Genomic DNA, 22,391 nt, shown 5'->3' on the forward strand with positions numbered 1-22,391 from the left:
AACATTTCTGCACCGTGCCTCCTTCAGATTGCTTCTCTAAACCATCTGGCTCTAAGTTAAATATTCTCTGGGGAGCTTAGATTTCCCCAAAGCAATGTATCTTCTTGCATGGAGTCTGGATTCCACTTAGGGGTCAGCAATAAAAAGTGTTGAATTAAAGATCAGGTGCCCCGGTACTTCCTTCTCTGCCCCTGTGACCTCAGGAGAGTTGCAAACAGGTGTGTTCATACCTGCCCTTCCTTCTTTCAGGGTTAGATAGGGTGCCTGGAGACAGTGTGTGTCCGGAAACTTTGGTAACTATGAAGCACTTCTGATAATTCTAAAGCTTTTTTTTTTTTTTTTTTAATATAAGAATTGCTACCGTAACTTAAAAAGATAACCTCCAGATGGAACTCCAGTGTCTTTATAACGCTCTCAAAGGCTGGAAAGAAGGTGAACTCCAACAGTTGAGATGTGCTCGGGGAACATAGCATGTTTCAGTGTGGGAGTGTTCATGTTTCTAGAAGCTCAAGGAGGTGGTGTGCATGTCATTGTGGGGGACAGGGAGTGCTCCCCACAGACTGAAACTGTTGCCGTGGAGTGTGTGAAAGTGGTGAGGCTAATGTGTCCAGTGTGTGTGAGTGTGGCTCAGCTCCTACTGAGTTGAGAGCTCTGGGTTCAGGTTTGGTGGCCTTGAACCCATGCCTCAGACCTTCCTGAGCCTCAGTCACCTCATTTTTAAATGACAGACTTGGGCTGATTGATTTCTAAGTTCTCTCCTAGCTCCGTCATGCTAAGCATCCAGCTTGAGCATGGGGGGCCTCTGGCTACTGGTTTTACTGTCGAATTTCATTTCTGGGTCTCTGTACCTGAGTTGCTGCTCACCAAAGCGCTGGAGTTTGGCTTTTTGGAAATTCTCTCTTACTCACTGAAAATGCAGGAGGCTTGAGCGTGAAACTCACTCATCAAAAAGAAAACACACACACACATACACACAGAGCAAGAAACCACAGGGCTTATCAGCTTGTCGTCATCGAGCAGACGAGAATAGTGCAGAACTCTAGGCAGAGAGGAAATGAACTTGTGAGAAGGGGGAACATAGGGCAGAGAGGAGAGAAAGAGGGCGGGAGTGGAAGCAGAGAGCTGAAGCTCAGGGGCCCAGGATGGTGGGAAGATGGAGGACGTGGCGGTGAAGCAGGGCTTCCTGTACCTTCAGCAGCAGCAGACTTTTGGGAAGGTAGGAAGAGCACAGCTGGGCTGGGGCTGGGCCGAGGGGCTGGGGGGCTGCTAGAGACTTCCCCGGGGAGGAGAGGAGGCCCCGGAATGTTCCAAAACCCTTATGGGACAGTGGAGACTGCCATCTACCACACTGGGCCCAGAGTACAAGCTTGGGAGGGCTCTTTCCTTAGCAGCTGCTTGCCTCTGCGAGCTGGCTCCAAACTGTGCTCTTTGCTGACAGCCGTTGCCCCGGGAGGAGGGGGAAAAAGAGGGCTCTGACTCTGCTTTTCTTGCCTTTCTTGTTCTGTGGTGACGTCTTCTCACCGGGACACCTTGGGAGGGAATGGAAGGCACAGTGGAGGGGATATTTCAGGGTTGCCGTGGAGGTTCCTTCCTCCTCTCCTGCCCCAGTGGGGTACGTTTGGCTGCTATTGAACTTGAACTGGGGTCTCTGGGAGCCAGGGCCCCCTTGTGTCCAAACTCCTTTTCCTTCTTTGGCCTCCTTGAATGAGGACGTCTTCCTTCCCTCAGCGGACACACCCCGGGGTTCCTCTCTCTGTCTCTCTCATGGCCTAACTTGTCAGAGGCTGAGGCGGGAAGGTTCAGGAGGGTCAGCTGAGGTTCCGGGGGACAGGACCTTCTATGGGGCCTCACACAGAACGAGAAGCATGCTCCCCAGTCTGGGCCCTTGGGCTGCGCTCCTCACCCCTCTGGGCTCCGGGACTCACAGGTTTTCTGCCTCTTGACTTGGATCCCCTGGGTTGGGCCTGCCCGGCCTCCCTGCAGTCGCCTCCACGGGGCTCACTCCCGTGCCTTTTTTGCCTTTGGCTTCCTCTCTGCTGTCATTGTAGGCCTCTTATTGGGTTGCTTGGGGTGCATCTCCATTGCTTTCTAACTCCTAAGGCCTCTGTTAGGCTCTCTGCCTCCTTGGGTCTCCCCCGATCTTCACCTCTGTCTCCCCCGGGTCTTCCTCTCCCCGCTGGTCACCATCTCTCCATCTCCCCACCTGCCACGCATCTGGGGGCAGAAATGGCGCCGGTTCGGGGCGGCGCTGTACGGAGGGTCGGGCTGCGCCCTGGCCCGGCTGGAGCTCCAGGAGGGCCCGGAGAAGCCTCGCCGGGGAGAGGCGCCCCGGAGGGTGATCCGCCTCAGTGACTGCCTGCGGGTGGCTGAGGCCGGAGGGGAGGTCAGCAGCCCCCGGGATACCAGCACCTTCTTCCTGGAGACTACAGAGCGCCTGTACCTGCTGGCGGCCCCCACTGCAGAGCGGGGTGACTGGATACAGGCCATCTGCCTCCTGGCCTTCCCCGTGAGTCGCCCAGGGCTGTAGAAAGGGCAATGGGGCACTGGATGCTTGCCGTGGGCAGGTGTCATGAGAGCCAAGGTCAGGATGCTGGAGGTGGTTCCTTAGTGGGGGTGAGGGATCCCAGTTCAGAATAAAGACAGGGCAGTAGGCTGAGTGTGTTTTGAAAGAAAGCTTGGGGTGGCAAGCGGTGGGGCTTGGGATTGGCGATGGTGGTGAGTCTTGGGCCATCTCCCCAGGGCCAGAGGAAGGAGCTGGAGGGGAAGGGCGGCCGGCCCCGCATGGAGGAGAATGAATTGTACAGCAGTGCAACCACAGGTGAGGGGCCTGCCTCTGCTCCCTGGGAGCTCTCTCCAGGGCGTGGTGGGGAGGAGGTGAGGGCTGGCCGGCTGCCGGCTCAGTCTTCCTGCCTTGTGGTTGCCCCCGGCCCCCCGGCCAGCCCCCTTATCAGTCTCTCCACATCGCTTCCGGCACAGCCCAAGGTCGGAGAGGCTGGCCTGCCTTAAATGTCAGCCCTGCACCTTGGCCCACTCCCTCTTGTCCAGGCCCTGCTGGTGGGAAAGGGCCCGGCTGAGGGGTCCAGGTGAAGGTGGGGCTCTTGAACTCTCCCTTGTTGGCACCCGAGCAATTGTCTGTGAAAAGAATGGTTTTCTTTCTGTGGACTTGAGCTGTCCTGCGGCAAGGGAGCTTTTTGCTGACCAGGCAAGGCCCCTCCTGCTATCTGTCTAGCCCTTGGGGTGGGCGCGTCGGGAGAGCAGGTGGACACGGGGTGGAGGACACATCCAGGCTCCACCCCTTGGAGGGCACCTGATGGCAGGGGCAGGGGCTGGGTAGGCTGAGAGCTGGGAGGGCAGGGTCAGCTGCATCTGCAGCTGCGACAGTCGGGATTGGGGAGGCACCTGGGTTGGGGCGAGAGATGAGATGGAGGAGACAAGGCTGTGGCTCTGGTGAGAGGGGCAGGAAGGATGTGGGTACGGGGTCGGGGTGCGTGTGGCTAGGGCGTGATGCTTCCTGAGGGAGGGGGTGGAGGTTCCCGGCATTTTAGGGAGTCTGACCTGGCACAGGGCAGCTCAGCCTTCAGGATGCAGGCTGCAGGGTCATGGGGCCATGGATAATACTTTTTCTGGAGACCCAGCATGCTATGTAGAGCAGGGCAGAGTTGAGACAGGTTGGCTGCTTCCCATGAACTGCCTCCCTCGCTCCCCTCTCCTCCCCAGGGGCCCCCCGCAAGGAGTTTGCTGTGACCATGAGACCCACAGAAGCCAGTGAGAGGTGCCGGCTCTGGGGATCCTACACCCTCCGGGCCGGGGAGAGTGCCCTGGAGCTGTGGGGCGGCCCTGAGTCGGGCACGCAGCTGTGTGAATGGCCCTACAGGTTCCTGCGGCGCTTTGGGCGGGACAAGGTGAGCGGGGTGGGGGTGGGGGGGCTGCCGCGGGCAGGTGAGAGGAAGGATGAGTGTCAGGGAGAGGGCGAAGGGGCCCTCAGAGGAAGAGGGAATAGAGGAGGAAGAAACGACGAGATGAAGGCCGGCAGAAGAGAAACAGCGCGGCCCAGGGGCTGGGGGAGAGAACCACGGCAGGGAGAAATGGTGGTTGAGGTGGGGGAGAAGGAAAGGAGAGGAAGAGGTGGGGAGAGGTGGGAGGGGGATGAGTGGCTGGCGTGGTGGAGGATGAACTCTACATCAAGCTTCATACTCGGATGGATGGGAGGAAGAAGGAGAAAAGATGAGAGAGGGCTTTGCCTGTAAGCAAACGCATGGAGGGAGGGAGGGGAAGCAGCTTGGGGAGAGGTTGGAGGTGACAGGTTTGTGGTTGGGAGCTGGGTCCAGGAGCAGCAAGCAGCCCCGCCCAGCGGCCTGCCAGTCATCGGCTTTCTTCTCCACCCAGGTAACCTTTTCCTTTGAGGCAGGCCGGCGCTGCATCTCAGGGGAGGGCAACTTTGAGTTTGAAACCCGGCAAGGCAATGAGATCTTCCTGGCCTTGGAAGAGGCCATCTCTGCCCAGAAGAACGCCTCCCCTCCTGGGCCCCCAACCCAGCCAGCCCCCGTCCCTGCGGTGCTGCCCCGGCCGGAGAGCCCCTACTCCCGACCCCATGACTCACTCCCACCACTATCGCCCACCATCCGGGTTCCCGCGCCCTGGCAGCAGCGGGGCCCAGAGGGGGAGTACGCCGTTCCCTTCGATGCGGTGGCACGGAACCTGGGGAAGAGCTTGAGGGGCATTCTGGCCGTCCCTCCCCAGGCCCTGGCCGACCCTCTGTACGACAGCATTGAGGAGCACCCGCCCCCCCGACACGACCACATATACGATGAGCCCGAGGGGGTGGCCGCCCTGTCCCTGTACGACAGCCCGCAGGAGCTCCGGAGTGAGGCCTGGAGGAGGCAAGCCGCAGCTGACAGGGACCCCAGCGGCCTCCAGCATGTCTACCCAGCGGGACAGGACTTTGCTGCCTCTGGCTGGCCACAGGGGACCGAGTATGACAATGTCATGGTACTTAAGAAAGGCCCAAAGTGATGGAGGGTGGAGGAGAAGTGGACTCCATCAGCCACCAGCGCTGAAGTGGTCCTGTGCATGCTGGGCCGGGCTTAGAGGCTGGTGAGAAGGAGCCGGGGGGCAGGTGGGCCTCCCCTTCTAGCTTCTGCTGGCGACTCCTCCTGGCCACCGCATCCCAGGAACCTCCCTCCGTTCCTTCCAGAACCCTAGGCTTGGCCGCCTTAGTCTGGCCTGAGGAGTTGTCCCTCCCAGGGCCAGCTGGGTGAGTCACCATCCCAAAGCAGGAAGAGCGCCCTGAAGAGACCCACACTTCTCCTACCCCTTTTCCACTTCCTCTTCCCCCCGCCCCCCACCGGCCTAAATGGAACCTCCAGATTTAGGGCAGAGGACAAAAGGATGTCAGCAAGTCGCCCTGGTTCCTTGGCTTGTGCAGGCCACCTGCCTGCTGGTGTCCCCTTCCGGGGACAGCCGTGGCTCCGGGCAGCCTGGAGGATGGCTGTAGCTTCCTGCAGGTTTTGGACTTCTCTGTGGCATTAAACATTTCTGAAATATTTCTGTGCGGCATGAGTGTACGAGGCGGGGATGGGACAGGCACAGCCCTGCTGGGGGTGAATGCTTTGACCAGCCCCCACTGACACCTCCTGTCCCAGCAGCAAGGTCCTCTCTGGGCCTAAGCTCCATCCCAAGCGTCATCTATTCACAGAGGTAGAAGTCTGTGCAAGTCAGGGCGCCCCGGGAAAGATCTTTAAGCATCTCTAACCCTTTGCTAGGGTAGGGTCAACACCAGAAAAATAGCGGGGAATCTGTGTGTGTGTGTGTGTGTGTGTGTGTGTGTGTGTGTGTGTGTGTCTGAGTAAACCTGGACTGGAAGATAGGCAAGAGTTGAGCCTCTTCAGCGTTAGAAATGGGACTACTCCCACTCAATCCCTTGCCTTCCTGAGACTTGCCCTCTTCGTCTGTAAACTGAGGGGGTTCCTCCATGTAGGCACTGAGAACACTTCCTGTGCTGAACTTCCCCCTTGGCCCTTGTATCCCATTTCCCCACAGGCAGGCTCTGTGCTGTCTCCTCTCATCAAAACCCGCTTCCATGGAAAGGGATGTCAGTGCGTTTATGCTACCGGCCGACTCAGCCAATATTACGGGGCACTGCTTGAAAGGCCTGCCCTGGCCTCACGATGCTTACAGTCCAGAGCGGGCTGAGATGAGGGCACACATGTCTATCACAAAAGGTGGACGTTAGTGCCACAAGATGTGAATCAAGGCCCTGGGGATCAAGGGAGATGATAGCTGTTTGTTGGGGGACCAAGAAAGTTTTCATATCGAAGGTGGCATTTAAGGTGGACCTTCAAGGGTGGGAAGGAATGTGAAAAGAGCATCCCAGGTAGAAGAACGTGAATGGAGGTGTAGAGGGAGGTATGTATACACTCAGGAAAGAGTTCTACACTAAGAATGGAGGGGACACGAGACAATCTAGTTGGGAAGGCAGATCCTAACCATGTTGTGGAGGAATTTGTACCTAATTAAAGGGGAAGGAGGAATGACAAGTCTTTTTTTTTAAACTTTTATTATGGAAAATTTCAAACATACGCAAAAGCAGGAGTAGTGTAATAAATCCCCATGAATCCATCAATTAGCTTCAAGAATTATCAACACATGGCCAATCTTATTGACAAGGCTTTTGAGCAGGGTGTCCCGTAAGAGCTGTGTGTTAGGTCAATAACCCCGACAGCCCTTGGAAAATGGTCTGGGGGCCGAGTGAGCTAAATTGGGAGGGGAAATGCAGAAAGACTGGGGATTCAAATGCCATTGTAGAGATAGGGCCTGCAGATCTTAGAGTCACATTGGATGTGGAACACAGAGAAATAGGGTTTCGGGAGAGATTCAGTTCTGGGGAAGAAGGTGAGCTTAGTTTCTGACTGAGGCTAAGATGGCCTTACGCTATCCAGCTAGAGGAGTCTCGGCAGCAGCTGGAAAGGGGCTCCGGAGCCGGGGAGGGAAGCAAGATAGAGACCTATGGGCTGCCCAGCCTCCCACGTGGGTTGTGATCGAGTTTTATGTCACACCATGCCTTTGCTCCTTATTAAAGGAATTTGAGGCAATGGGTGAGCAGGCTGGAGACAGAGGGAGAAGCCTTCCAGGAGCCCAGACTCTTGTCTGTGCCAAAGGGCTATTCCGGTTGTCACCACCCAATCCCAGCCTTAGAATACACCGGAGGCAGGCAGGCCTAATGCCTCTAAGGGGTTCAGTAGTTCCCCTCTCCAGGTGGGAGTTGGGGAGCTCTTAGGCAGGGATGCCCCCTAATTTCCTTCAGAGCACTTGAGGCCGACATCCCAGCGCAGCCCAGCAGGGGGCAGTGTTAGCCTGTAGAAAAGGCCACTGGGGGCTTAGCTGCTGCCAGGCGTGGGGGCTTGGTCCTGAAGGAGGGAACTTCAGGATTTACTGCCCAAAAGAATGCGGGATAATTGTAAGAATCTGCATTTCAGGGCTTGTCCCTTCAGAACCTCAGAATCCCGCTTGGAGGACTGTGGAGGCTGCCTCCGAGAGGTGTGGGACCCTAAGCTGAAAATTGCTCCTCTCCTGGCCTCTCTCCTCCCTGCTGGGATCCGAGGAATTCGGAGCTTTTCCTTCTGAAGCTAGCTTTGCTCGAAAGGGGAAGTGGTAGATTGGGGCCCTGGGGAAATGTGGGGAGGGCTGGTGGGGGCAGGGGAAGGGAGCGTTTGGGGAAGTGGGAGGGGCCAGGAGAGTCCTGAGAATGCTGACCAAGCCCGCAGGGTCCCTCTCAGAAGATGTGACAGGGCGGGTGGGTCTTCCTGCAGAGAGCTGGGTCAGCCCATCCTCAATGGCACCGTCGCCTCGGACACTTGCATCATTCCTTAGTTCCCGCCCTGGGCCAGCCCCGCCCCCACCTGCGTGGAGCTTGCGCGCGGAGTGGCTATACAGCAATGGATTCATGCAGGCGTGAGCCTCAGCAATGAATCTCCGCAGACAGAAACACAGAGATGAAGCCCTTCTTACAGCGTTTGTTTCTCTGGCAGCCTGTTGTCGAGGGGCAAATTCATACAGGAGGAAGCAGATTGGTCTCGAAGGGGAGGGGGCAATGGAAGACCAAGAGATAGCTCCACCAAGAAAGGGTCTCCTGGCTCCAGGTCTGCTACCTGGCAGCTGTCGATACCACGAGATCCTCTGCCGTGACCAGAGCACTTAGGGACTGCTTTTATTTGCTAATTATTATGCAGAGGTGACATCAGGGCAGATAAGAATGGCATCGTGACTGGTGCCCAGCATAGAGACGTGTACACAGATTGGTATAACTGTGTGTTCATACACACAAGCATGCTATATTATTCTTCAAGTTTCTTTTTTTCCCTCTCTGCCTCCCCTTGTATAATATTTTCTTTTTTCTAGAGCATAGCAGTGGTGTGGTGTGTGTGTGTGTCCATATGTGTGCGTCTTGGCCCCTGGTCCATCCCATAAGCTTGCTCCCAGGCTGTGGTGGTGGTGGTGGGGGTGGCCAAGGCCCCCTGGTGAATTCCCACCTTGGAGCTTCAGAATAAACCAAGAGCCAGGTTGCCTGGGCCTCTCTGCTCGCTCAGACTCCTCCCTGATGGCTGCGCATAAGCTGTGGCTGCCACCACCTTTCAGCTGAGATGCTAACCAGCCTCCCGCCTCCTGCCCCGTGGGCGCTGATTCAATTAGCCAAGGTGCCCACCTCCTGCCAGAGCCGTTTATAGGATCAGCGGGAGCAGCTGGAGATCTCAGGGAGGGCGGGGCTGGGAAGCGAGCAGGGAGGTCAGTGAGGTGGGAGGGGGACGGGGAGGAATGAGGGGGTCTGGGAAGGGGTGTCTGATCTGATTAGGCATCAGGTTGGCTTCCCCCTGGCGGGCGGGGCTGTACATCACTGCCCTGCTTCGCTCCTCAGCTCCCAGGCCCACCTGATGCTGGCCAGCGTGGAGCAGGGCCCATCTATCTCCAGGCTCCGGCCAGGCCTGCCTCCTTCCTCCTTGCTGCCTCCCACCTCCAGAGCCCTCTTCTTGACACCAGCTCCCGGATCCCCGGGCCAGAGGTGGCTGGTGGGTTCAGGGAGGGGGCACCGGGGTCTGAGGGATTTGTTGGGGAGCTGGAGTCCCAGAGCTGGGTTAAGTAATTCTGGGACCTGCAGCCCAGGACCGGCTCAGCCTTGTCCTTTCAGGTGTCTGATCAGAAAGGGCTAGGCGGTGCCTGAGGTGTGCCTGAGGGGGCAAGAGCATTTGGGTAATAATAATGTTCTTGAATTTGTACAGCTTTCCCTTACTTATAAAGTGCTCTGGGGGCAGCTGAGTATAGTTGGTTAGGCACACGCACACATTCAAATTCTGGCTCTGCTCCTTGCTAGCTGTGTGTCTTTGGGCATCTGCTCTGTGCATCTGTTTCCACATCTGTAAAATGGAGATAATATGTTTCTCAGAGGCTTGTTGTGAAGACTAAATGAATGAATGAACGCATAGCTCCTAGCACGGTGCCTGGACCACAGAGCTCCGTGTTACCCACGACTGCCTTTTACCTCCCAGGGGTTCCGCCAGGTGGGCAGGCAGAGATGTCTGTTTCATAAGCCAGGGGATGGAGGCCCAGAGAAGCAGAGTCCTTTAGCTTTGGGGTGAACTCAGGCTTTGTGGAAGTGGGAGGACCTGGTTGGGATTCTGATAAGAAGGAAGAAAACCAGATGACCATTTGAGGAGAGGGGAAGGGAGCAACGTCAAAGGCCTTTCATCCCTCCTCTGGGTGGCTCCTGGCCATCAGACTCTGTACACCTAGGCAGAGTGGGGCTTGCCTGCAGTTTCCCAAGCCCAGAAATGGGAGAGCTTGGGAGGGAAGCTGCTTCCTAGACTAGAAGGGCTTTGGCTTGAGGAAAGGGCGGAGAGCAGAAACCACAGGGGAGATTGCCTCCTTTCATCTGAGCTGCTGCATCCCCTCGTGGCCTGGCAGCTGGCACGTCTGGGCGTGGGAGCAGGTTTCTGCCAGATAGGAGCACCTGGGGGTCCAGTTGTCAAGGCCTGCCAACAGGTGCGATCACATACCCCCTGGGGGCCGCTGCCCTGCAGCAGCAGGAGGAGGCTGGGCAGGAAGGAGGTTTACCGTCTCTCCGCTAGACAGCAAATGTGCGAAGGGTGGGAATCATTCTTAACCTAATTCATCCTTGTACCCCTAGCACTTAACACACTGCCGGGCACAAGGTAGGCACGGATAACTATTTCAGGATGGAAAGAATAAATGAAGCCCACTTTACTTGGGGTGGGGTGGACACAGGTGATTTGTGGAGCCCTGCGGGGATTCCGCATCCAGAAACATTTCCCCCATCGGCTCCAGGAATCCCATCTTCAGCATTTTGGTCCAACCCCCCCCTCCCCCGCCCACCCAACCTCTCCCAGCAGGCCTCTTTTATTTGTTTATTTTTTATTTTTATGGAAATTTTATTTTTCATTTTAATTTTATTTTTAAATTTATTTATTTTGGCCGCGCCATGTGGCTTGCAGGAAGGATCTCAGGTCCCTGACCAGGGATTGAACCTGGCCACATGGCAGTGAAAGACACAAAGCCCAGAATCCTAACCACTAGGCCACCAGGGAGCTCTGCAGGCTCTTTTAAAATGCAAATGCCCTGGGGCAGGGCATCCCCGGAACCACTAACAATCCTTGGGGGAGGGAGTGTGAAAGGAGCTGTCTTGGGACTGGAGGCAGGAGGTCCCTGTGGTGGCAGGAAGGAGGGCTGAAGGTGAGAGGCCCTGATCGGGTCTGGAGTCATGGTTGGTTGGTGCCGCCTCTGATGAAGCCGGAAACCTGGCAGCCAGGCCTGTAGGTGCAGGAGGTGCAGGCAGGCCCTCGGCATGGGACGCACTTCTTGGCAGACGAAACTCTTAACAGAACCGTGAATTGTCAGGTTTCCCCCTGTTGATGCCTGCCTGTCTTCATGTGCCCCTTTCCACACCGTGTCGCAGCCCTGCTCCTCCACAGCCGGGGCCCTGGGGTGCCCTGGGGGCCGAGAAACCCTTCTACCCTGACACTTCAAGGAGCAGAATGTCTGAGCCAGAAAGAGGTCTTAACAATCCTCTCGCCTGAGTCCTTATCTTCCACTTAAAGAAACCGAGGCCAAGTTAATTTTTAAATCCCTCTCAGATGTATTTACATTTTATTAGAATTTGTTTACCGTTGTGCTTAATCCGCTGGAACAAACCATTAATGTTGACACTGGCGACGTCCACAGGGAGATCATTTGTAGCCTTTTAGGTAGATAGGGGAGGGACAAAGGGGAGGGGACTCTGGATTCCCCTACTTCACTATCTCTGAGCAAAGCTTTCTTCCCTTCTCCAAAGTCACCACTGGCAAGTCCCCAAGCAAATGCCCTGAGCCAGAGGCCCAGGTTAATTAAGGGTAGCTTAGACCGAGGCTGTTCATTTTCTGCTGGTTACCTCCCTGTTCCGTATGGGAAGGGATGCCATGTGGTCCTATTCCCTTTCTAGTTTCCTTCAGTAACTATACTCCACCCCTCCCCCACCCCCCCGCCCCCAACTTGCTCACCCACGTTATCCTTGACCCTGATACTCAGGGGCAGCTTTCCTGCCCAGACAACTCCAAAGCAGGGTACAGCAGCCAGCTCCTGGCTCCCAGGCTCCTGTTTCCACCTATAGACAGGAAGGACTTGGTCCATGAGTGAGTATGAGGTGAGGGCAGGGGAGTGGTTGATGGAGAGAAGACGGAGGATGGAGAGGAAGATGGGTTGGGTGGGAAGCTGTGGATAAGAGAAGGAATGGACTGAGATGGTGACTGGGTGGGGAAGCAGAGGTTCCAGTGGGATGGGAGGAGTCAGGATGGAGGAGTTATCTAGGGCAGCTTCTGGGAGAGCAACTGGGATAAGACCACCCTGCCTGGTCACAGAGGAAGGAGAAGCATCAAGAAGTTGCAGCTTTTGGGCTTCGCTCGTGGCACAGTGGTTAAGTATCCGCCTGCCAATGCAGGGGACACGGGTTCGAGCCCTTGTCCGGGGAGATCCCACATGCTGCAGAGCAACTAAGCCCGTGCACCACAACTACTGAGCCTGCGCTCTAGAGCCCGCAAGCCGCAACTACTGAGCCCACGTGCCACAACTACTGAAGCCCGTGTGCCTAGAGCCCATGCTCTGCAACAAGAGAAGCCACCGCAATGAGAAGCCCGTGCACCCAGCGAAGAGTAGCCCCCGTTCGACACAACTAAAGAAACCCTGCGTGCAGCAACGAAGACCCAACGCAACCAAAATAAATAAATAAATAAATAAATAAAATAAATTTATAAAAAAAGAAGTTGCAGCTTTTGAAAGCAGAGTGGTTGGTGAAGCCAGGTTCCCGCGCTGCTGGGAGGCCTGAGAGGTTGGTTTGTCCAAACCTGGGGTTATGCCTGAGAACCAGTGAGAAAAACCCTGGTTCTCTCTAGGACTGTTGGCTGAGAAGGAGTGGGAACCTGGCTGGCTCAGGACGGGGCGGGAGGTGGTGCTGGGGGAGGGGTTGAGGGGGTCAGGGGAGCACGGCCAGGCAAGATGGGCTCAGCTGTTGAGTAGGAACGTAGAGCACTCAGCAGGCTTTCATGGGCAAAGTCTGGGAGACTGGTGATGAGCCCGCAGGAAGTAAGAATGGGTGCTCAGAGCCAGGTCTCCAGTGTCCGGGGCCCGCAGGGACAGCGGACACAACTGACCAGCCAAACCCAGCCTGAGCCTGAGGCAGAGACTGGGCCCACTTCCTGTGGGACATTCCAACCTTCAGGCTTTGTCACATCCTGAGAGCCAACTTGAGCTCTCCTGGTTCTGCCTTCTGGTTTGGCTGGCCCAGCACAGGATCCTTCCTCTCCGTGGACAAAACAGAACTGCTTCCTTAAAAAAAAAAAAAAAAAAAAAAGCCTTTTGATTTCTTTGACGGTGAAGGCAGTGAGGCCACCAGTGGTGTAGAGGCCTCTGTGCTTGGGGAAGCTTTGCTTGCTCAGCATCTCTGTGCCCTTAACCTCCATCTGTCCATGAGGAGGGATGCTGGACAGGGCACTGAGCTAGGAGCCCTAATCCCTGCTCTGCCACTAACTGGCCGTGGCCTGTGGAATGCTGGGCAAGTCTCTTACCCTCTCTGGGCTTATTCTGCCATCCGCAAAATGATAGAGCTGGATTAGAAGAACTTCAAAGTGTCAAAGTTCCCCTTAACTGTACAGTCCTTTGTTTTGGGGAAATCGCCAGGACAGCAAGGAAGCAGAAGTGACTTTCACAAGAGGGAGTGTGGAAAATGTGGCTTCAAAGTCTTAATTTAAACATGTAGTGGGGCCCACTGCTGGAATTCAGAAATGTCTGGAGAATTGGTGGGGTGGGGTGGGTCCCATCCTGTGAGGGACAGAGGAGCCTCCTGGGAGAGGACTTACCCTATAGGAGGAGATGGCATTGCAGGAGCTCTGTGCATGGTTGTGCAGGTTGAGCAATGAACACCTCTAGGGGGCACCATTCATAATGAGGGCTCACGTGAGCCTGACATGCTTCACCAAGGAATAAAGCACAAGTTGTCAGCGAGATGGGGTGTTTTGAGGAGTGTATAGTGTCTACAGGGCCATCAGGTACAGTAGCACAGGCTGTGCACTGCACAAGTGCAGGGGGTACCATGCACATAGACCACAGTGGAGCCATGTCTGGGTATCTATTTCTAAGACTTGTCTCTCCGCATCCCTGCTTTCACTTAGAGCACTGGCTGCACGCTTGGGCATTCTTATAGTGGAGGTTGAGACAGAGAAGGAAAAGGAAAGGGAGAGTTTCCTTGCTTTGCTACATGTTGACAGGCATTGCCAACAGATCCAAGGGCTCAGTGCCTGAAGGGTTTTTTTTTTTTTGCCATTTACAACATCATGGGTGGCCCTGGAGGGTACTAGGCTTAGTGAAATAAGTCAGACAGAGAAAGAGAAATACCATATGTTATCACTTATATGTGGAATCTAAAAAATGAAACAAATGAATGAATATAACAAAACAGAAACTGACTCACAGATATAGAGAACAAATGAGTGGTTACCAGTGGGGAGAGGGAAGGGGGGAGGACACAATAGGGGTAGGGGATTAAAAGGTACAAACTGCTATGTATGAAATAGATAAGCTACAAGGAGGTATTATACAGCACAGGGAATATAGCCAATATTTTATAATAAATTTAAATGGAGTATAATCTCTGAAAATATTGAATCACTATGTTGCACATCTGAAACTAATATAATATTGTAAACCAAGTATACTTCAGTTTTTTTAAAAGTGTAGAAGCTGAAGACAAGGGTGGTGGTTTCAGTGTGGGTGGTATCAGTGACGGAAGACAGAGAGCCAGCACCTGGCGACAGCCATAAACAGCACCCGGGAGGCACTTTTCATGGACTGGGGCCCTCTATTAGCAGATGCCTGCAAAGGGCTGTAAAATCCTGCTTCTCCTTCCTTGGAAGCTGGCCTCAGAGCTGTCCCTCAGTCCAGCCACCTCTTCTCCCTCCCGTGGTCCCAAGCTGGGCTCACCCTTGTTCAGGTACCAGGAACACCCGTCTCCAGGTCCAAACCATCCCTGACCTCAACCCTTCCCTCCTCTGTGTAGCTGTCTTCCTTGCTTCTCTCAGCCACAGGCCTGGTCCTCTTGATTCCCTTCACAAAGGGAATCATGAGAGGAAGACCGCAGCTTTTGTTTACGGACGTCACAGTCAGCTGTGGAGGCTGCTTTGTCACAGTAGGTCACATTGTGTCAAGCATGAGGGTGTGGGTGCGTCTGGGGGTGTGGTGATCATGGCCCCTCTCTTGGGCACAGGGCTTCCTAGAATCCAGAGCATTCCATGTTCTCTGTTCCTCTCCAGGCAGTGGGTGTTTTTTATATTTTACAAATGAGAAAACTGAAGTTCAGACTTGAGACTTGATGACTTGCCCAAGGTCACCAGGCTCCTACGTGGCCGTGTTGGGCTCAGCCAAGCCCTCTGTAGCCTGCTAGAGCGCCTGGCGTGGTGGGGTGGCAGCGCCAGGCAGCTGCCTGCCGATGCTATTCATTACAGTCCCTGCAGGAAAGTCCTCCGTGACCTGAAGATTTCCAAGAGGCAGTGTGGCAGAGTGGAAAGAGAACTAGGTCCTGGACTTGTCCCGGACAACTGTGCTAACTTGGGCAAATCACTTCACTTCTCTGGGCCTCGGTTTTCTCATCTGTAAGATAGGGTTAGTAATACCCATTAACCTCATGGGGTTGTTGGGCAGCTTAAATAAGATCACAGGGGGCGAGTGGGAATTGTGTGCTTCTGTTCAATGGTAAGTCAAGATCATCTTCCATGGTCCCCTATGGCAGACAAATGCCTAAATTCTTATCAGCGCGTGTCTCAGGAGTCATCTGAGCTTCCAGGAGGCATCAGACTAAGAGCAGTGGGAAGAGAACACAAGATGGCCCCATGGAGGAGATGAGGGGTAGAGAACTCTTAGATCCACCTGATCTCGGCTCCACAGGCTGTCTCTGAAGCTCGCTGGAGGCAGCACAAATGGCCAGACCCAGTGTCAAGGTCCCAGGACAGAGGGAGGCTTTGGTACCTGTGGGCAGCTGACAGGGCACCTGAGGGTTGGGCCCAGCTCCTTTAAGAGGCTGCCCCTTCCTGCTGCCTCAGGCAGGTGGACAGATGATGGATGGCCTGAGGAGGAAGAGATTGGAGTTGCAAGAAGAACTGGGATGGAGAACTGATCTGTTGGCAAAATCTCCAGCAGATCAATGGAGACCATCTGGCTAAAGGGGCTGCACTCAGGGCCCTGGCGGTGAGTGCCTAGGTTCCCAGGAGCCTGTTATATGCTGCCCCGTCTCCAGAGAAGAGGGTAGTTCTGGCTGGAGTCCCAGTGCCCTTCCCCACCCCCACGTCCCACCCCAGGACAGCCCAGAAGTCCTCCCTGCTGACCTCACCCCAGGCTAGGCTCTGTCTGAGTGGGGCTGTGGTCTCCACCTGAGCTAGCAGTTTAAGGTGCCCCAGATAATGCCGATCAGGTGGGGTGGAGAGAATGTACTTCTCTTGTTGTGTCTGGATGTTGTCACATTCTAATGTCCCAGGCTTGTCATTGCTGGTGCCTGTGGGCATCCTTAGGTCACTGCTGGCTTGGTCTTCAGGGTCTCCTCCGGCCTCCAGAAGGTGGGGCTGTAGGAGGGAGCAGGAGGTTAGTCCATCAGCTCCCTCCTCCAGGAGGTCTGGACCTGGGATGGGCCCCCATACAGAGAGTCCCCAGGAAAGGTGATCCGATTGGCTCAGCCGGCTGGGGTCCCTGGATGGGAAAGCTCAGACTCCTGCTGCATGGGCTCTTCCTAAGTGAAGGGACAATCTGAAGGACTCCTTCAGGGCTCCTCCTGGGCTAGGCTCTGGATTGGCTTCCCTAAAGCAGCCTTAGCCCTGGTCAGATCAGAGCTGATGGGGGCTCTGGGGGCAGGTGACAGTGGCCTGGGGCATGGCATGTTCCTCTTCCTGGGGCCCAAACACATGCTTTACACACATGAGGATTTCCTCAATTGACTCACTGACCCCTACACTCTGCGGAGTCTCTGCTTCATCCATAATCATCTGGCCTTTGCTTCGGGGGCCGTGCCCACAGTGCCAGCCCGCCAGCTCTTCTGGGTACCTGAGGTTCCTGGCCTAGTAACACTTAGCTGAAATGCCAGGGGGCCTGGCCTGGTTTGGGACGGCTGCTCTAGACAGCCATGCTCCCCTGCACTCTAACTCCAGGCCCTGGCAGGCTGGGAAAAGCCAAAATAAAGCCTCAGTGGGAGACGGGGAGAGGTCAGGATGGCTGGTACAGCTTCCTCCGGAATCAGAGGGATCTGAAGTGGGCTTCAGAGGGGGCGTAGCTGTGGGCTGTGTGATTTGGGGGCCCGACTTTCCCCTATATGCTCATCTGCTTTGAGATACTCTGAGTGGGGCAGAAGGGGGCCCCCAAATATCTCCCCCATATAATTCACCCATCATGGCTTCAGTGCATTTGCTCATGAAAGATTTTATCATTTCTAAAGGGCTCCTTTATAAAATGCAAAAACCTCTACAAAGTGGTCATGCATTAAGTTCACTATCAGTGAAATCTTCAATTATTATTCTAGCAGGAAATAGATGAGAGCCAGAAATTTGGTCTGGATAGAGGTATCAGTGTGTGTGGTGTGTGTGTGTGTGTGTTTGGGTTGAGGGTGGGAGATGTATTTTTCCATTTGTCCACCAAATATGTATCAAGCACCTGTGAAGAGCCAGTGTTCTTGGTCCCGGGGATGCAGAGTGAAGGAGAGATGAATATATTTGCCTTTGTGGAGTTTACATTCTTTGGGGGGAAGGGGGACAATAAGCAAACCAAAAAAAATGAATACAATTTATGGGATGTCAGATGGCAGTCTGTGCTACGGGGAAGAATACAGCAGGGGAGGGGGGAGGATTACTGCTGGAGGAGGTGCAAACCTCTTCGTAGGGGGCTTGGCTGTGAGGGAAGGACTAGCCTCTTGGCCTCTGCAGGTTCTGGGACTTAGAAGGAGACTCTTGCTCTCAGGGACCCGCAAGTGCCCTGGGGCCTGCCCTCTGTGCTGGCCTGCTTCCTTCTCTGCCCAATGTCCCAAGAGCCACAGAGCTCTCGGGTCCCAGTGGAGGGGACCCTGAGGAGATAGCCCCCTGGCAGACCACCAGCTGGCGATGTTCCCTGAGCTGGCAGGAGGAGGGAGCCCGTGGAACTGGCAAGCTCTGGACCAGCCAAGATTAGTGAGGAATATGGTGCTTGCTCACCCGGCATGGCTCATTACCCAGCCCTAATCTGAGCAATTTCTCTCTTTTTTCACACCAAGATTTGGAGGGAGCAGTGCAGCCGTGTGGAGTAACAGGGGTCACTCTGCAATAGAAAGTCAAAGCTTGGGATGGTGTTGTGGGGGAGGGGAGGGTGTTGTGTGGGGGAGGGGAGGGTGTTGTGCGGGGGGAGGGGAGGGTGTTGGGGAGGGGAGGGTGTTGGGGAGGGAGGGGATGGTGTTGTGGAGGGAGGGGATGGTGTTGTGGGGGGAGGGGAGGGTGTGTCCCTTCCTGCCTCCCTCCCTCATTCCATCAGTCCCCCATAGGGTCTTCTTTGGCCAGCTATGGGGGAGAGAAGAAAACGACAAATTCCTACCTGAAGGAATTTCGTGGGGCAGATGCTCAAGGCTAAGTGCTCAGGGGGTGAGGTGGGGACTACAGACATAGCACTGGAGTTCAGGCACCCGACAGGAGGAAGGAGGCATCAGGGAAGGCTTCCCGGGGGAGGTGATGCAGCAGCAGCACCCTATACTGGGGAGGAGAAAAGGGTGCTCCAGACCGAGAGACAGAGAGTTTGGTCACCACTCTAGACGGCACCATGAGTGTGATTAGTGAAGGAAGGCCTGTCTCAGAACGGCAAGGACCCCCCCTCTCAAGAAGGGACCCTGAAGACGCCATCCTGGGCCTGGTGGGCGGGGCAGGGAGGAGGCCCAGAGCAGGCGTTCCTCTGACAGCTGTGTTCATCACGGTTAGACCCAACAGGATCAAGGGACACTGGCTCTAGAGAAGGGGAGGAATGTCAGATATGTTCTAGAGGTGCGAGAGGGCTGCCCAAGGCCCCACAGCTACAGACGGGGAGGTTCCCCTCCCAGGATGCTCCTCCGGTGCGCTTGCCCTGCAGCTGCAGTAAAAGCAACAGTAGCCATCACTGAAGGAGGATCGTGCCAGGCGCTGATCTAAGGGCTTCCTGTGGATTAACTCATGCATCTGCAGAAAGCCCCTGGAGGTAGGGACCATGGTTATTGCAGACGAGGAACCCGAGGCTGAGTGGTTACTCAAGAGTCACACGGCTAGCATGTGGGAGCAGGGATCTGACCCCCACGTCTGCCTCCGGGTCCACGCTCCTAGCCCTGGAGGTAGCGTGGAGCGTGTGAACCAGCTGCCTGTCTGCGCATCGTGCAGGCACTGCGCATGGTGCAGGCACTGCGCATGCTCGCCTCAATCCCGGAACTCTCCACACTCCCGGCGAGTCTTCTCAGCTCAACTCCACAGTCTCCTCCTTGCCTGTGATTTTCTGCAGACCCTCCAGCAGAGGTCAGGTGGTAGAGACAACCATCTCTGGGGACAGGAGGTGGGGATGCTGTCATTTGTAACATTTGCTGATTTCCGTGGTGTACATATTCCCACTCGGGCCGCTTTCAGCTATCACTCTGACATCAGTCGGCCTGCAAAACTCCCGAAAGTCTCACCATCAGCTCTCAGTACGGGCCAAGTCCAGCGCTCCAGTGCAACAACACCTCCCCCACCCCGCTCCACTTAGTTCCTGACACCTCTACTTAGACTAGGTTCACATAAACGGGTATGCTTTGAAAGTTCTCATCTTGGGAGGTTTGAAAACGGTTTTATTTCCTCCGCTCAAAAAGAAATAACAATAAAAGATGCATGGAGTGCTTCTCACTATAATCATTTCCTGGAAGAGACCTGGGTGATTTAGTTCAAATCTTGGTTTTAGGGATACGGAAAATCCACCCAAGAGTGGAGGTTCTGGCCCAAAGGCACAGAGCTGGTAACTCACAACCACTGCGGGAAGCCAGGTCTCCAGACTCCTGTCCCCTGGCTCTTCCTTGTGACATATCTCAGCACTGTTCCAGTTTCAGGGGGGTGATGCAAGGCAGGTGAGAGAAAAATGCAGGATGGAGTGTGGCTTTGAGCCAGTATCTTAAATGCTTTGAGTCTAAGCTTTAATCATTTAAAAAATGTAGATCTTATTAATACTTGCCCTCTGTATCTCACAGGGGTGTTGTGAAGACCAAAGGATATAAATGGGTAGCAAAGTACATCTAAGGGAAGGAAATACAAATGGCTGTTAAACGTATACAGTGATGTTCGATCTCACTCAAAATAAGAGAAATGTAAATTAAAATTACACCGATAAATAATTTTTTCCTATCAGACTGGCAAGAGTCCAGAAATTTGATAACACACTCTGAATGGTGAAGTTGTAAGGAAACAGGCACTGTCGTATTTCTCATGGGAAGGTAAATGTGTGGAACCTGCATGGAGATCAGTTTGGCAGGAGCTAGCAACATTATAAATACACATATTTTCTGACCCAGCAATTCCACTTTTGGGAATTTATCCCACAAATACAGTTGTGTAAGTACAACAGGTCTATGTGTATGGCTATTTGTTGTAGTGTGGTTTGCGATGGGAAAAGATTTGAAACAACGTAAATGTCCATCGGGAGGAGTCTCTCTGAGAGACTATGGTTTGCCCATGTGATGGAGTATTATGCAGCTGTAAAGAGGAAAGAGAAAAAAGCTTTGTATTGACGAATAAGACAAACTGTTAAGTGAAGAAAAGCAAGATATAGAACAGTATGTACAGTATGTTACATTTTGTGCTTAAAAAGGGAGAAAATAGGAGTATTTGCTTGTGTCTACATAATGAAATTCTAGAAGGATCTCTGAGAGACTAAAAACAGTGGTCACCTGTGTGTGTGTGTGTTGGGGGTGAGTCTGGGTTCTGGAAGGGCAGGAGATGGGTAACGGAGAGTCTTCACTGTTTGCCTCAATATATATTTTTAATTTTTTGAACCATTTGAGTGTATTAACAATGCATACCTGCAAATTAAAGGTGGTTTTGTAAACTGTAAAGCACTGTGCACATGCTAGTTACTTGGGCTATTACTAATATACAAATGACCTAAATTGCATGGCTAGGACTGGGGTCTGCAGGGGTGGCAAAAGGAGCATGGCTGGAGGTTCTGGAGAGGGCAGGAGCAGTCGGAGTGGGGGGTCTTGAGAGAAAAGTGTTCCTCTGTGTTTTACTGGAAAGTGGTTGGTTGGTGTGACGTGGCGGGCTGGGGATTGACGGTGAGGACTGCAGTTCCCGCCCAGATTGATCACACTGGCTGTTGTCAGTCACAGCCGAGCTATCTCATGCACGACATGCAGCTTATTTGGGTGATGGTACCAGGGCTCCACAGTCGTCTGAGGAGTGCCGGCTCCAAAGCTCTGGCTGAGAGAGGCATGCTGGGCTGGAGAAGCTCCTCTTTGTTGAGCTCTTACCGTGTGCTGGACATGGGTGTGAGGGTGCTACCTGTGTTAGTGATTAACATTTTTTTTTTTTTTGGCCGCGCCATGCGGCATGTGGTATCTTAGCTCCCCGACCAGGAATCGAACCCGCATTCCCTGCATTGGAAGCGCGGAGTCTTAGCCGCTGGACCACCAGGGAAGTCCTGTGTTAGCCCTTTAAAACTTCTCCCTGGTCGTCTCCCACCTCTTGAAGCAGAGGTGGGTATTGTGATTATCTCCATTTTACAGATGGTGAAACTGAGGCCCAGAAAGGTCAAGCACTGTATCCAAGGTGCAGCAGTGGTGGGGCTGGGCTGTGATTGCAGGCAGTCTGGCTGTTGGGCCGTCCTTCCGACTACTATGGGACACGACCTCTTGGGAGAAGGCCCTTAGCTTCCTTGTCTCCTTCCTAGTACTGCCCTCAGCCCTCTTTGCCCCTCCTCCCTCTGTCCTTGGATTAGAACACCATCGCTGGATTGGAAAGGTGCCCCCTGATTTTTTGTTAGGTGGGGATAAACATCAGTGGGAGGACTCCTTTGTTTCTACTGGGTCTCATTTAGGGCCAGCACAGTGTGGGCACCATCCCGAGGCTGCTGTGTCCCATGTCATGCTGCTTCTGTCTCTCCTCTCAGAGGGGCACTTGAGCACCCCTCCCCTTGTGTCTCTGAGATCCCAGAAACAAATCCTAGCAGACAGAGGCCTCTTGTCAATTAGAGTGAGCCAAGGGCCTTGCTATCTGTAGAGGGATCTGGGGGAGAGGCAGAGCTGCTGGGCAAAGTGAGACCATCATGTCTCCAATTAAAGTTGTGAGGATTCATCTTCTAACTCAGCCCCCCTCAGAAATGGACATTTATTAGGTTGTCAAAGCTGATTTTTCTCCCTGGCCCTTTCCTGCCCCCAGCTGTGTGTGTGTGTGTGTGTGTGTGTACGAACATGCATATAAATAAATACCTATATTTTGCTTTTAAAAATTAAACATGCGGTATTCAGCCCTATTGGACATTTGGCTTTTTGACTCCTGATAGAGTGGAAGGCAGAGAGCCTGGGAGCAGGGGCATGCTTGGTGGGAGAGGAGGGGGTTCTGAGATGATGGTAGGCACGTCATCTGGGGGTTGGGGCCAGGCTCCTGTAGAGACAGAGGTTGCCTGCTGTGTGATTTTAGAGGTGCCCCAAACCACCACCCTGAAAATCTCTCTCCTCCATGTGCCACTGAACCTGGAATTCCTCCAGTGGGGAATCATTCCTATGAATTTAAAGTGAGATAGGAGTCCCTAAGAGGGAAATGCATTAAATCACTAACATCCCAGAAGCATAGATTTCAGAGCCTGAAGACAGTTTTATC

General features: G+C 54.2%; 1 protein-coding gene across 3 annotated transcripts; it reads left to right on the forward strand.

Moving 5' to 3' along the window:
- The first annotated feature begins 1,109 nt into the window (after positions 1-1,109).
- Positions 1,110-5,503, forward strand: DOK2 (docking protein 2). 3 transcript variants are annotated; one of them, XM_007167919.3, is made up of 5 exons: positions 1,110-1,216; positions 2,225-2,506; positions 2,740-2,818; positions 3,718-3,902; positions 4,387-5,503. In XM_007167919.3, exons 1-5 carry the CDS (start codon positions 1,154-1,156, stop codon positions 5,011-5,013), a joined length of 1,236 nt encoding a protein of 411 aa, XP_007167981.2. In that variant the 5' UTR covers positions 1,110-1,153; the 3' UTR covers positions 5,014-5,503. The 3 variants fall into 3 exon arrangements, with proteins under 3 accessions (XP_007167981.2, XP_028018807.2, XP_028018808.2); XM_028163006.2 differs by lacking the exon at positions 2,225-2,506; XM_028163007.2 differs by lacking the exons at positions 1,110-1,216; positions 2,225-2,506; positions 2,740-2,818 and adding an exon at positions 3,418-3,447.
- The last annotated feature ends 16,888 nt before the right edge of the window (positions 5,504-22,391 follow it).

Source organism: Balaenoptera acutorostrata, chromosome 6 (assembly GCF_949987535.1).
Source record: "Balaenoptera acutorostrata chromosome 6, mBalAcu1.1, whole genome shotgun sequence".
Taxonomy (NCBI): domain Eukaryota; kingdom Metazoa; phylum Chordata; class Mammalia; order Artiodactyla; family Balaenopteridae; genus Balaenoptera; species Balaenoptera acutorostrata.